This window comes from Mustela nigripes, chromosome 2, assembly GCF_022355385.1.
Source record: "Mustela nigripes isolate SB6536 chromosome 2, MUSNIG.SB6536, whole genome shotgun sequence".
Lineage (NCBI taxonomy): Eukaryota > Metazoa > Chordata > Mammalia > Carnivora > Mustelidae > Mustela > Mustela nigripes.
Genome location: NC_081558.1, coordinates 150921153 through 150934023, shown reverse-complemented (window position 1 = coordinate 150934023; position 12871 = coordinate 150921153). Strand labels below are relative to the sequence as shown.

Below are 12871 nucleotides of genomic sequence, written 5' to 3'. Positions count from 1 at the left end.
ATTTAAGGAAATATCAAAAGGAAGTGAAGGAGGTGAGAGAGCACCTTTGGACTTTTCTCCGGGGTGGGGTGGAGAGACAATTTCTGCATAATTGTACATAGATAAACTCCTAGGAGTTCAAGAACGCCAAATGCAGTATTCTTTGGACTGATTCTAAAATGCAAAAGCCCCAGTGGAGTGATTACCATGCTTTTTCCAGTAACAAATCAATGGTATTTATTAAGTTTCCACAGAAATTTTGTTAAGGTTTCAAGTTAACGAATTCTTTTCATTCTAGGCACAATGAAACAAAAATGAGCAAGACAGAAAAAAAAAAAAAGACAAAAACAACACCTCCACTCTCAAGTCTAGCAGGAGAAATGGATTGTAAACCACTTCAGTACAATGTGTAAACAACCATGACAGACACACAGAGCACTTGCACTAATCTGGGTAAGACGGATAGTTGTTATTAAGTAGCCGTAACTCTCTCAGGATCTCCTTATCTATAAAAAAAAACTCCATGCTTAATTTTGGAGGAGGGCTATGGCTGTCAGTGATTCTCTAACCTCTTTACCAAGTTTCAAAGATGGGAGTCTGAAGACAAAATTAAGTTGAACCATATAAATTGCTAATATTTGGCGATATTCATATGGCTCAACTTACTCTCTTGCAGAGTTAATATGAGGATTTTGCTCTGTAATATACATATAGTAAGTGTTCAATGAATTATCGCAATTATGATTAGATAATACTGCTTTTGAAAAAATGGATTTAAAAGTCAATGTTTCATAACACCTTCCAACACCGTGAAGTAAAATGGGCAGTGAAAGTTTCAAATTTTCCATATACTGGTTTGATCTAGCTGTGAATTTCCATGACCTAATCAGGGTATGCTGTAAAAGACACTAAATGCTAGTTTCACAGCAGGCCAAGAAATTCAGAATAAGGAACAGCTTGGTTTTAAAGCCAAAAACTGAAAATTCTCCAGAACAGAATAAATTGTCAAGTTGCTTCAGGGAGGAAAATTCATGTAAATCAATTTTTCGTTCCCACTCACAGTTCCAATTTAGCAATTTGCACAACACTCAGCTCTCTTCCTTCTCATTTCCCCATTAAGGGATCTTATTTCCTTTGGAAAGGAAAGGAAAGCTTCCAGTATCTCCCATGCCAGAGAGTATTTGTCTGAGATATGGCAGAACACACACTGATTCTGCAAACACTTATTAAGTACTTATTGTATGCCAAGAACAGTGCAAGTCATGGGATATACACATATAAATGTCCAAAGAACTCCATTCATGGGTATTCCTTGTGCTTGGAATAATCCCCCAGTGCACCCACATCTCACCTACATGTGCCTTCTGAGATTACTTTCTTCTCTAAAGCTTCCTCTGCCTCCCCATCTCCAGCTCTTTTCCCATTAAACTGTGTCTTTTTTTTTTTTTAAGATTTTATTTATTTATTTGACAAAGAGAGATCACAAGTAGGTAGAGAGAGAGGGAAGCAGGCTCCCCGCTGAGCAGAGAGCCCGATGTTGGGCTCGATCCCAGGACCCTGAGATCATGACCTGAGCCGAAGGCAGCGGCTTAACCCACTGAGCCACCCAGGTGCTCCTAAACTGTGTCTTTTAAACAGATTCTAATTACTCATTTAGTATCTGTATCTTGTAAACTTCTTGATATTCTGAGCCATGCCATCCTATTCACTTACTGTATCCTCAGTGCTAAAGAGAGGCTCAGTAAGTTTTTATTGAATGGATGAGCCACAGCCCTGCACAGCTGGAAAGAGGAGAGAAGCATAAATAAATAAAGTCTCTACTTATAAATATATGGGCCAAAAAAGAGAGGGCCATGGAAGACTCAGATCTGCTACAGTTAAACCGGAGGAACTTGCATGTGCTTCCTCCTCTCCTGCTTTCTGCAGGCCCAGCCAAAGGACTTCTGGACTAGTGCCTCTCAAGCCTTCATGTGCACAGGAACCACTCTGAGATCTTATTAAAATTCTGACTCTGAATCAGTAGGTCTGAGGTGGGGTGTAGAGGCTGCATTTATAATCAGCTCCCACCTGGTGCTGGTGCTTCCACACCAAACACCACACTTTTGAGTAACAGGTTCTTTTTTGTTTATCTATCTATCTATCTATCTATCTATCTATCTATCTATTTGACAGAGAGAGCACAAGCATGGGGAGCAGTAGGTAGAGGGAGAAGCAGACTCCCTGCCGAGGAGGGAGCCTGATGTGGGGCTCAATTCCAGGACTCTGGAATCATGACCTGAGCTAAAGGCAGTTAGTTGCTCAACCAAAGGAGAGCCACTCAGGCGACCCTCAACTTTTTTTTTTTTTAAGCATCCTGTTGTCACACCTAATCATCCAGTGACTGACAGAAGAAAAACCACCTAAAAGGAAAATGTGTTAAATCAAGGCCTTGTCTTCCAGAGACTGTCCTCTAAGCTTTGAAATTTCCTCACGCCAGGGGCACAGCCTTCTCCTAAGCTCATTCTGGAATGACTTACTTGGTTTGGCCAGTGAAAGGATTTCATAGTCACCCTTAATAAAACTAATTTCTTAATATCAAACCTAAAATCTTCTTATGATATTTTATTCATTCTAAAAACATAAGTGTGAAGTATAAGGAATAATGATAACTCCTTAAGTACCAGCATGAGAAAAGGCCGATTAACATCAATGGAGCTCTGTGTGAGCCTCTCCAGTGCGACCCTCAGCCTTTCCCTGACCCTTCCTATAATAACCCTATTCTGAATTACAATCTCCTTGGTTTTCTTGACAATTTTAACACATATGTATTTAACTTCAAGCAATATATCGCTTAGTTTTGCATGTTTTTGAACTACATATATCTGGTCAAACTTTATTACTCATCTGAAAATTACTATTATTGGCTCATTTAGTTTGAGTCATCTGTCTTGATGTAATTCATTTATTTTCACTGAATGCAAAATGTAACAAAGTTTATATAATCCATTCTCTGATAGACATATGGAGTTTTTTTTTTTCTATTCTGCCGTAATGAATATTCTTGTACACCTCTCCTTTTTAGACGTGAAACTTTCCATAGGGTTTTAGTTACGTACTGCGGTGAGAGTCAAAATACTTAATGACTGGTGATAACACAACCCTTTGCTTTTGTCCTTCCCCCCTCCCCCGAGACAAATTCTGCACAAAATCATTGGGAAATGATTCCAAGGAACAGGAGTATGCGCTGGGAGGCTTGAAACATGAAGGAGGAAAAGCCAGTCCAAGTTATGTTTCTGAGATATCACCTGCTTGAGGCCACTGAGGCTTGATGGAGCAGGAGACTGCAAGGAGCTGTGAGGACACACTTAAACTGTTCACTTAAGGAACTGAAGAAGGCATTTAAAAAAAAAATTTTTTTTTAATTTATTTGACAGAGAGCAATCGATAGAGCACAAGCAGGGGGAACAGCAGAGGGAGTGGGAGAACCAGGCTTCCCACTGAGCCGGGGAACCTGATGCAATGCGATGCAGGGCTGGATCCCAGGACCCTGGGGTCATGGCCTGAGTGAAGGCAGTCACTTAACAGAATGAGCCACCCAGGTGCCCCAGAGGAGCATGTTTATACACTGGCTCTTATCCCCATTGTTTAAAAGTTGCACCATAGGTTGTCTGGTCTCTAGCATCTCCTGGTTTGACCATGGGTGACAATGACAGAGTAGATTTGAATCAGTTCCAAGTTGGGAGGCAGAGAAATCCCAGCCCAGAAAACAGGAGCTGGGTGATACAAGGTGATGTCAGGTTATACCTGGGCAGATGACTGCTGTAACAACTGGAATAAAAAGGTGGGCCAAGAGGATGTGAAGTGGACCAAAACATGACCAATATGGATATAAATAACAAACACATAAATAATAAATGGAAGAGAAGAGACACCTCTCCCTTATGATAGAATTTCAATTAATAAATGTAAAGAAATAATGTAAATAGAAAATCACCATTATTAGGCAAATAGTACAGGAATGATGGTTGCCAGCAAGAACTAACCATGGATGCTCAAACTAGTGAGTGAAAGTGCAATGGGAAACAGGGTATTTACGTTGGTCTGAAACTATCTCCTCACGAGATGCTTATTAATTATAAAGGGGCAAACAGTAACCTTATGATGGAAAACCTTGGCAGATACCACATATATCAACCTGATCAAGGTTAACATCATCAATAAGAAGACATATAGATATGTCTTCATGATAGAATGCACTGAGGCCACATCACTTCTGCAGCACTATAACAAAAATTCAGATCCTTAACCTAATCACAAGAAAATATCAGACCATCCCAAATTGAGGGACATTCTATAAAGTAACGGCCAGTACTCTCTGAAAATGTCAAGGAAAAAAAGACTGAGGAACTGCCAGATTGGAGGAGACTAAGGGGACATGAAAATAAATGCAATGTGGGGTCCTTGATTAAATCCTGAGCCAGAAAAAGGACAGTAGTTGGAAAATTGACAAGATCCAACTAAGGTCTGTAGATTAATCCTCTTCTATCAATGTGAATTCCCTGGTTTGGGTGATTATATTATGGTTATGTAAGATGTTAATTAGGGGAAGCTGAGTGATGAGGGGAACTCTGTGCCATTTCCACAACTTTTTTGTTAAGTCTAAAAATTATTTCAAAATAAAAAGCTAAAAAACTAAATACTGGGGGATCTTATTAAAATACAGAATCTGATTTAGAAGATCTGGAATGAGGTTTTAAATTCTGCTTTTCTGAAAAGCACTTTGGTGACACTGAGGCTTCTGGTCCCAACAATATATTTGAGACTTTTCTTCCTCCCATTGTGTTGAGGTGAAACTGACATGCAATAAACTGGGCAAACAGTAAATTTTGTGAGTTTGGGCATATGTATACATCCATGAAACCACTGCCATAATCAAGATAATGAGTTTATTGTTGAGAGTCCGTTTTACGTGGCTCTCTCATTTCTGCTTATCTTGCAAACAGAGACAGAGGACTTTGTTGCAAAATTGTGTCTCCCTCCAGAGCAGAGGGCAGTTTTGTTTACTGTCCAATATAATAAAATAACTTCCGCTGGAGCAAGCATCGGACAAGTATACTTGCACCTGATTACAAAAGCCCATTACAAAAGACTCAAGTTTCCTAAGCTTGCGATTCCTCAGCTGTATTGCAGACTCACTGTGTGCCCAGCATCAACCTGGACTGCTCCCTGTAAGAGTTGAGAAGCAAAGGAAACCAATGCAAATATGAAGGTTGTGATGTTTGCTATGCCTTAAGGACAGAGATTAAGTTCTTAATCTCCTACTCAGGAGTCTCCTATCTTCTGCCAATATCCATGGAACTGTGGGAGGTTAATTTACTAGTTTCCAAGTAAAGTAAAATTTCAAACTCTTCTCAGTTCTTGACAGTGTTTGCTGATGAGGCAGAAATGCTGACAGAGACTGGAATTTCTAGGAGAGACAGGACCGGAGCCTCATGGACTGGATTAAAGGATATGAGAATTCCCTGGGACCCAAGAGTTAATGTTCTTGCCCAAGTGGTGGGTGAGGGTGAAGGGAAATTAGCAAATCTAATGTTTCCGCCCTACGATCTCCACCTCTTCACGGGTTGTTTCTTTTTCTAAATAGCAAAAAAAAAAAATCCATTATTACTCCTTACCATCCCCATGTTTTCCTACAATTGCAAGATTCTTTTAAAAATATTCCTATAAATTTTAGAAAAGCCAGCTCCACATTTCTCCATAATGCCCTGCCCTTATCCTCCCTAAACTCATACTACTTTGACCTAAAATAAAATTAAAAGAAAACCCCTCTCTTCCTTCTAATAAGTGAATGTTTATCATTCTTCAAATTTCCTTCTTTGGAATGATACCATGGGCCTCACTACAGTCAGGGAATGGAATCCAGACTTACTGAATCCTTCACCATCCAGATGTTGCTGTGCATGTGTGCAAACCCAAAGCAATGAACAGAGAAACACCAAATAAAAATGGCCTTAAAACATAATATTTACAGAAAAAATCATTTACTGTTTCATTGTAGTTTCCCAAATAACTTTAATTTTCAGAAGGGATTTCTAACAACTGTTAATTCTATCATGTTAGTATTTGAAATTATTTACCCTCATTATTTAAAATCTTTCTAGGTATTTAAAAATACAGTACACCTTCACAACAAATTATATCACTTTTCCCACCACAAAGAATTAACCCTCTTCTCTAGTAATTTCCCTTGTACAAGAATGTACAATATGAATGATAACCCTAACAGGATCTAAAGAGGAAGGGTTACATGAAACTTTTCTTCTCTAACCATATTAAACTCAAATTTATCTTGTAGTTAACTTATGTTTATTTCTGTGTCCTTCTTCTTTTTTTTTTTTTTTTAAGATTTTATTTTTAAGTAATCTCTATACCCAGTGTAGGGCTCAAACTCACAAGATCAAGAGTTGCATGCTCAAGAGTTGCATGCTCTACCAACTAGGCCAGGCAGGTGCCCCAATTTCTCTGTAACCTTCAAATGTGCAGAAACCAAAACAGGAAATTGTATTAATAAGAATTTCCAGGTAAAATTCAAAAAAAAATCCAAAAGTAAAGTAGAAAAAAGATAAGGGAAAAATTCACATATACATTTCTATTGCTATGCATCCCAGATTGTATTTGCAGATCTCAACATTGGTTTATGAGGTTCTAAATGATGATTTAATAAAACTATGAAATTTGTAAAGAACATCAGAGAAATAAGATTATGAAATTTGATACATACTAACTAGAAAATATATTGTCTTGCACAAATAGGAAAATTTCAAATTAATTCTCTACAAAATCATTCTGAAACACAAGTCAGCTTATTTTAAATTAAAGAGATTACAAATATTATGACAGCTATGGACAAAATATGTATTTGTAGACCCTACTTAACATTCTAGGTAAAAGTATCTTTGAAACTTTTTGCTGTTATACATTATTAGTACTATACTACATAATGAGTCAGAAGGAATGTGAGAACTCTTCTGCTCAGTACATTATAAAATCACATTCAAGTGCTGTATACACTCTGCCTAGAAGGATTTAGAAATGCTATTTGATGATTTCTTAAGTCACCGTACTGATTTAAAAAAATTTTTTTTAAAGATATTTATGTAAAGATATGGCTCATTTAGCAAACACTCCAGTTATTAAATGGACAAAAGACATGAATAGACATTTCACTGAAGAGGACAAACAGATGGCAAAAAAGCACCTGGAAAGATGTTAAACATCATTATTAATTAGAGAAATGCAAATTAAAACCACAAGGAGAAAACCTCACACCTATCACAGTAGCTAAATAAAAAATTGTGACATCAAATGCTGGTGAGGATATGGAGAAACTGGATCACTCACACATTGCTGGTTGGAATGTAAAATGGTACAGCTACTCTGGAACAGTTTGAAAGTTTCTTGTAAAGATATGGCTCATTTAAATGGAAACCTCAAATTATTTATTTCCTAAATAGCATAGATATTTATACAGACATATCCATTTTAATAAACCAAATTTATAATAAAGGGGGGAAAGGCAGTAGAAATAGCATACAAAGAATTTCAGGAATATCTGATTCTTCAGGTTCCTGTCTCTAATATTCCCACTCCCAAGATCATTGCTGCATTACTCTAAGGGCAAGGGTCCCATGAGAATATGGTGACAATATAGCCAATAACTTAGAACCAGTGCTGGTCCCAAAATATTTATGACTATGAGGCTCCAAAACTTAAAAACAAATAAGGAGCACCTACTTGACTTCCTTGGGGTTACCATTTTGACTGGTTTGAACCAGATGACCCAGTAGTGGGGAGGCAAGAAGATGATTCTGGGACCACATAGGTCCAAAGTATATTTTAATTTTAACCGAGAAACATGATCTAGGTTTCCCAAAAGGATTCAGAGTACTTTGGGGTAGATTCAAGCCTTGTAGGCTATATCTGGATGACTCTAGAATCACTTCAAGTTGAAGAACTCCAGGGTCTTCTCTTCAGAGAATAATAAAATTCTTGCCAAATTCCTGAGTTAAATTATTTTTCATTAAAGACTCGTCCTCAGTATAAGACCTCTGAAGAAGGGAATGTTTCTGAAGTTATTTCCCTCTAACATCAGAGGGTTTGGTGTTCTTAAGATTCAATCTCTGAGCTGTCTGTACTCAAATGCAAAACCTGTGAATGCAGAGGCTTCAACTGTACCTTAGAAAGTTGATGTAACTATGTATATTTATAGATGTGTATCTCTACATAAATACATATGCAAATATATAACCATATGAAGAATTTTAAAATAAACAATAGGAGGATTCTAGCTCTCACAGGCTGACACTTGAAGAACATGGGGGTTAGGAGTGCCGACCCCCTGTGCAGTCCAAGATCTATATGTAATTTTTTACTCCCCCAAATTTTAACTACTGATAGCCTATTGTTGACCAGAATCCTTACTGATAATATAAAGTCAATTAACACACAGTTTTGTATGTTATATGCATTATTCACTGTATTCTTACAGTAAACTAAGCTAGAGAAAAGGAAATGTTATTAAGAAGATCATAAGGAAAATATATTTACAATACAGTACATGTATTTACGGAAAAAATCTGCATATAAGTGGACCTGCACAGTTCATACCCATGTTGTTCAAGGGTCGGCTGTTGTCCTTCTTAATCCAACAAAACATATTTTACTTGCAACAAATATAAGCTGATCCCTATCAACAAATGTATTTGAACCAAGGATAAAATATATATGCAAAAAAAGTTGCACTTAAAAAATAAAAATTCACCCCATCAATAGGAAGGAACAGAGTTAGATTCTGTGGAAGTAGACATGGTTTCTGCTTTTTTTTTTTTTTTTTCAGATTTTATTTATTTGAGAGAGAATGAGAGAGAGCAGGAGATGGGGGAGGGTCAGAGGGAGAAGCTGACCCCATGCTGAGCTGGGAGCCCCATGTGGAACTCAATTCTGGGACTCCAGGATCATGACCTGAGCTGAAGGCAGTCACTTAACTGACTGAGCCACCCAGGTGACGGACATGGTTTCTGCTTTTGAGGAACTTCCAGTTTGATAGGAAGCTTGCACAGACGCAGATAAGAACTGAGTGATCATCTCTTTTGTTCAGAGGTGAAAAGGAAGCAAAAAGGCAGATCAAATCAAGATGCTCTGCAGAATGTATTAATCCTATACTTAAGTCATAAGCCCAATTATTAAACCACAGAGGATGCAGGCATGGGGATGGGGGCGAGTGGGTAAAAATAGCAGAAGAAAATTACAACATAAAATTTTTCTTTTCTTTTTTCTTTTTTTTTTTGCCTCACTAACCGGTAATGTAGAAACCCTATTTAAGATAACAATCAGCTCTTTTTGCTAACAACCATTTCCTAAAGTAAAATGAGGCAGAGAGAAAAGGAGCATCAGAGACACACTCCATTTGCTGAGTCTTCAATTTTCTTCTAATAGTCTATATTAGTGGTTCTCCATCGGGGGTGATACTGCCTCCTGGGGGTCATTCGGCAGTGCTAGGAGACATTTTTGACCACAGCAACTGGGGGATGCTACTCCTTAGCAGGCAGAGCTGCCAAATACCTTATAATGCACAATACAACATCCCAAGATGAAGAATTACCTGCCCAAAAGTCAATAATGCTAACACTGCGAAACCCTATTATGGTGGGATATAAAAAAAATTAAAAATCATTAAGTCTAGGTACGAAAGCAATTAATAAGCATTTTCCTCCTTGATAAGATAGCCACAAACCTCCTAAAAATATCTGATAGATCCATAATGGGAAAATAAAACATGCCGAGAAATCTTAGCACAAATTTTTTCAAACAGCAAATATTAGCATATAAATGAAAATTAACTTGGGAGATGGAAATGATAAACCTTTTTGCTCAACTGATTTTGAATATCAACTGTTTCTATAACCACAAAAGCTAATGTGGGCAGTTTCTGATTTAGGTCAAATCTGGCAAAAGATTTACTAAACTGTGTCACTAAAAACAGCCAGAAGTAGTAAAAAAAGAAAAAAAAATTAATTCTAGACTAACAAAAGAAAAAATTAGCCACTAATTTTTGAGGAGATGCTCGATTCTGATAAGGCATGTTCACAGTTACTTTTTCACATTATCTAAAAGGTATTAATCCTTTATTTTGTGGTTGATAAGAAAGAAAAATGTGAAAAAGAAATGAGCTACCAAATTTTAAGTATTAATAATATTACAATTCAGTATATCCTAATACAAAGAGATAATTCTTTCCTATGAAATCATGCCCACTGAGAAGCAGAATCTGTAAGAAGTAGTCAAACAACGGAACAGCTTGTATGTGATCTGATTTTGATAAAAGGGCCTATAATTGGTCATTAAGCTCTGTAAAAGGGACATAAGAAAAATGAAAAGAATAAAAAGAAGAATATTATCTAATTAATGGAATCTGGCTTATTACAGTAAACAAAATACCTCCACTTCAAAAAATATTTCCATATCTTAATTAATGGAGTTAATCATACTATGTATTGGCTATTATGATTCCATCAAAAATGTTAACACAAGAAGACAAAGTTCACTGAAATGGAATTTGCAGGAATGCAGTGTGACCTCTAGTTCTATTCTATCTGTCACTGAAATGGACCTATATGATGGCAACAGCAAAATTCCCTATAATAGACACTTTTAAAATTACATTAGTATTTAACAACCAGCTCTATAACAGTAGATCTTTATGTGATAAAGCCTGTCCAAGAGGGAAATATATTCATTATTGCTACAAATCAAAATGGAACCTAGCCCCAGTGGAGGGAGGGCCAAATAACCTGAGAACAAGTTGGACAGTAGTCAACTGCCACAGGACAATTTTACACCAGCCCGAAGCTACTCACTAACTCTTGATTCTTTTACAATTGTTTCTATCAATTCCAATGAGAATGTGGAACTATCCTCTCTATGGAGCTCTGGCCCAGGAACTGTCGGGCAATCATTTGCATGAATACACCTCCATTAACTCTGTCAGCTAACCACTGCTCCTGTCTCACAGAGATGAGCAGATTGAACAAAAATAAAAGATACCTGGATAAGTAAAATACCCCAGTGGAGGCAATTCTTATATCACCAATGAGTTAGGGCACTTTCTTCAAATTAAGCTCTGTCATTTAGGCATTTAATAAAAGCAAAAGACATTTATGCAAGCATCTCAACGACAAAGATAAAGAATAGAAAGAGAAAAGCAAGATTTATATCCAGTATCTGCATTTTGTAAAAAAAAAAAAAAAAAAAAAAAAAAAAAGAGTTACACTTTAGCCAGAAGTTTCTGAATATAAATCCTATTTGAGGAAGAAAATATTTTCTTGTCCCTTATGAATCATTACCCTTTGTAGTATAATTCACTAAAGTTATTTTTTCAATACAAAAAGAATGCTTAGATTTTGGTTAAACAAGGAAAAATTAAGGCAGTGTCTTTAAGCCCAATAAAGGAAAAAGCTGATTAACAAATAAGCCTATCTGAGAGGGGCATTTTGAGCTCATTATCTGGATACAGTATTGAACAATTTTGACTTTAAATACAAAATATTAATGTTTCAAAACTCCCATTTCCTCAGTTATTCTTTCTTCCTAGCTATGGGAACTTCATATAGCCCATTTAATTTTAAAGAATTAAAGGAACATTTGTCACTTAATTTTGGAACAAAATACGAATGGTGCTTGACCCAGAACTATCAACTCAGATAGTAAACAATTATGTTCATATGTGTTCTTGACCCAGTATAAAAAGGAGAAGGATCCGCAGCTGTCAAAATATGGTTGGAAATGGCTAACGGCATTTGGAATCTGCTACAAAACAGAAGATAGAAAGTTTTGAGGTACTGTTGCCTTACAGTCTTATCAAGGTTTAGATTTAAAAATCTAAATGAGGGATTTTTTTGTTTTGTTTTGTATTCAAAAAAGCAGATTACAAAGCTCATCTGAAATCTCAGTCATTGTTGTATTGGTTATCATCCCTGAGCTGTGTCTCATCTGCGTGTCGTATCAACCAGCTGTATATGGTTTCAGTCATTCCACTTAGTGCTACATCTTGTTATACCAATTCATGGAACGCTTCACTGCTTTGACCCAGTTTTCCATGCTCATTTCATATTCTTGCCATTTCTTCTGCGGCTTGAAAACAACTTCACTTTGCCTCAGTTTCTTCAGTTCCTCCTTGTCAGCCCAAAACCCTATGAATAGAAAAAATCACTCTCAAATTTTAAGTCAAATAAGGAGTCCATAAAGTTTATCCACAAACCTATGCAAACTGGTGCACAGGTAAACAACTATTGTTTTAAAACACAATTTAAAATATTTTTGCTGCTTTTGAATTTTGTTAGATTGACTATCCCTGGGAATAAGTCCACCAGGATTTTAAAATCATTTTGTTTCTATCAGCTTTATTTCTGTATGGCAGGGCACCAAACCATTTCCAGACCAACCTCACCCTATCATCATTTAATTTCATGACTTGCTAAGAAAAGTAATTTCTTCCAAGTAAGAAATTGTATATTTTCCTTTTACATAACTAAAAAAAGATAAATTAGGATTTTTGTCATATATCTTGAGGTAAGAGGCAACTCTCTGGGATATGCATAAATTCAAAGTTGGGACTGAATGTAGTTTCTTTTTCAAACTATTTTATTTCATACAAGTTACTTAAATCCCACTTCCTGATAATATTGTCCTGGCATATATTGTTCTTCATAAAGAGGAGCATGTGATTTATAATAAAAAGCAGCAAGAACACACTTTTATATCTATGACCGTAAGTAATCTGAAATGGCTGAAGTGTCTTATTAATTAACCTGGTGTATTTCACTTACTCTGAAGTACTAATAGAGTTGACAAGTCT

General features: G+C 36.5%; 1 protein-coding gene across 3 annotated transcripts in view; it reads right to left on the bottom strand.

Annotated features, from left to right (window-relative positions):
- Window positions 1–5977: 5977 nt before the first annotated feature.
- GK5 (glycerol kinase 5) overlaps window positions 5978–12871 on the bottom strand; it is an 87638-nt gene continuing 80744 nt past the window's right edge. For all 3 annotated transcript variants that reach the window (XM_059391817.1, XM_059391818.1, XM_059391819.1), the window contains one exon: window positions 5978–12206. In XM_059391817.1, the coding sequence (XP_059247800.1) occupies window positions 12058–12206 (149 nt within the window). In that variant the 3' untranslated portion in view covers window positions 5978–12057. The remainder of the gene's footprint in view (window positions 12207–12871) is intronic.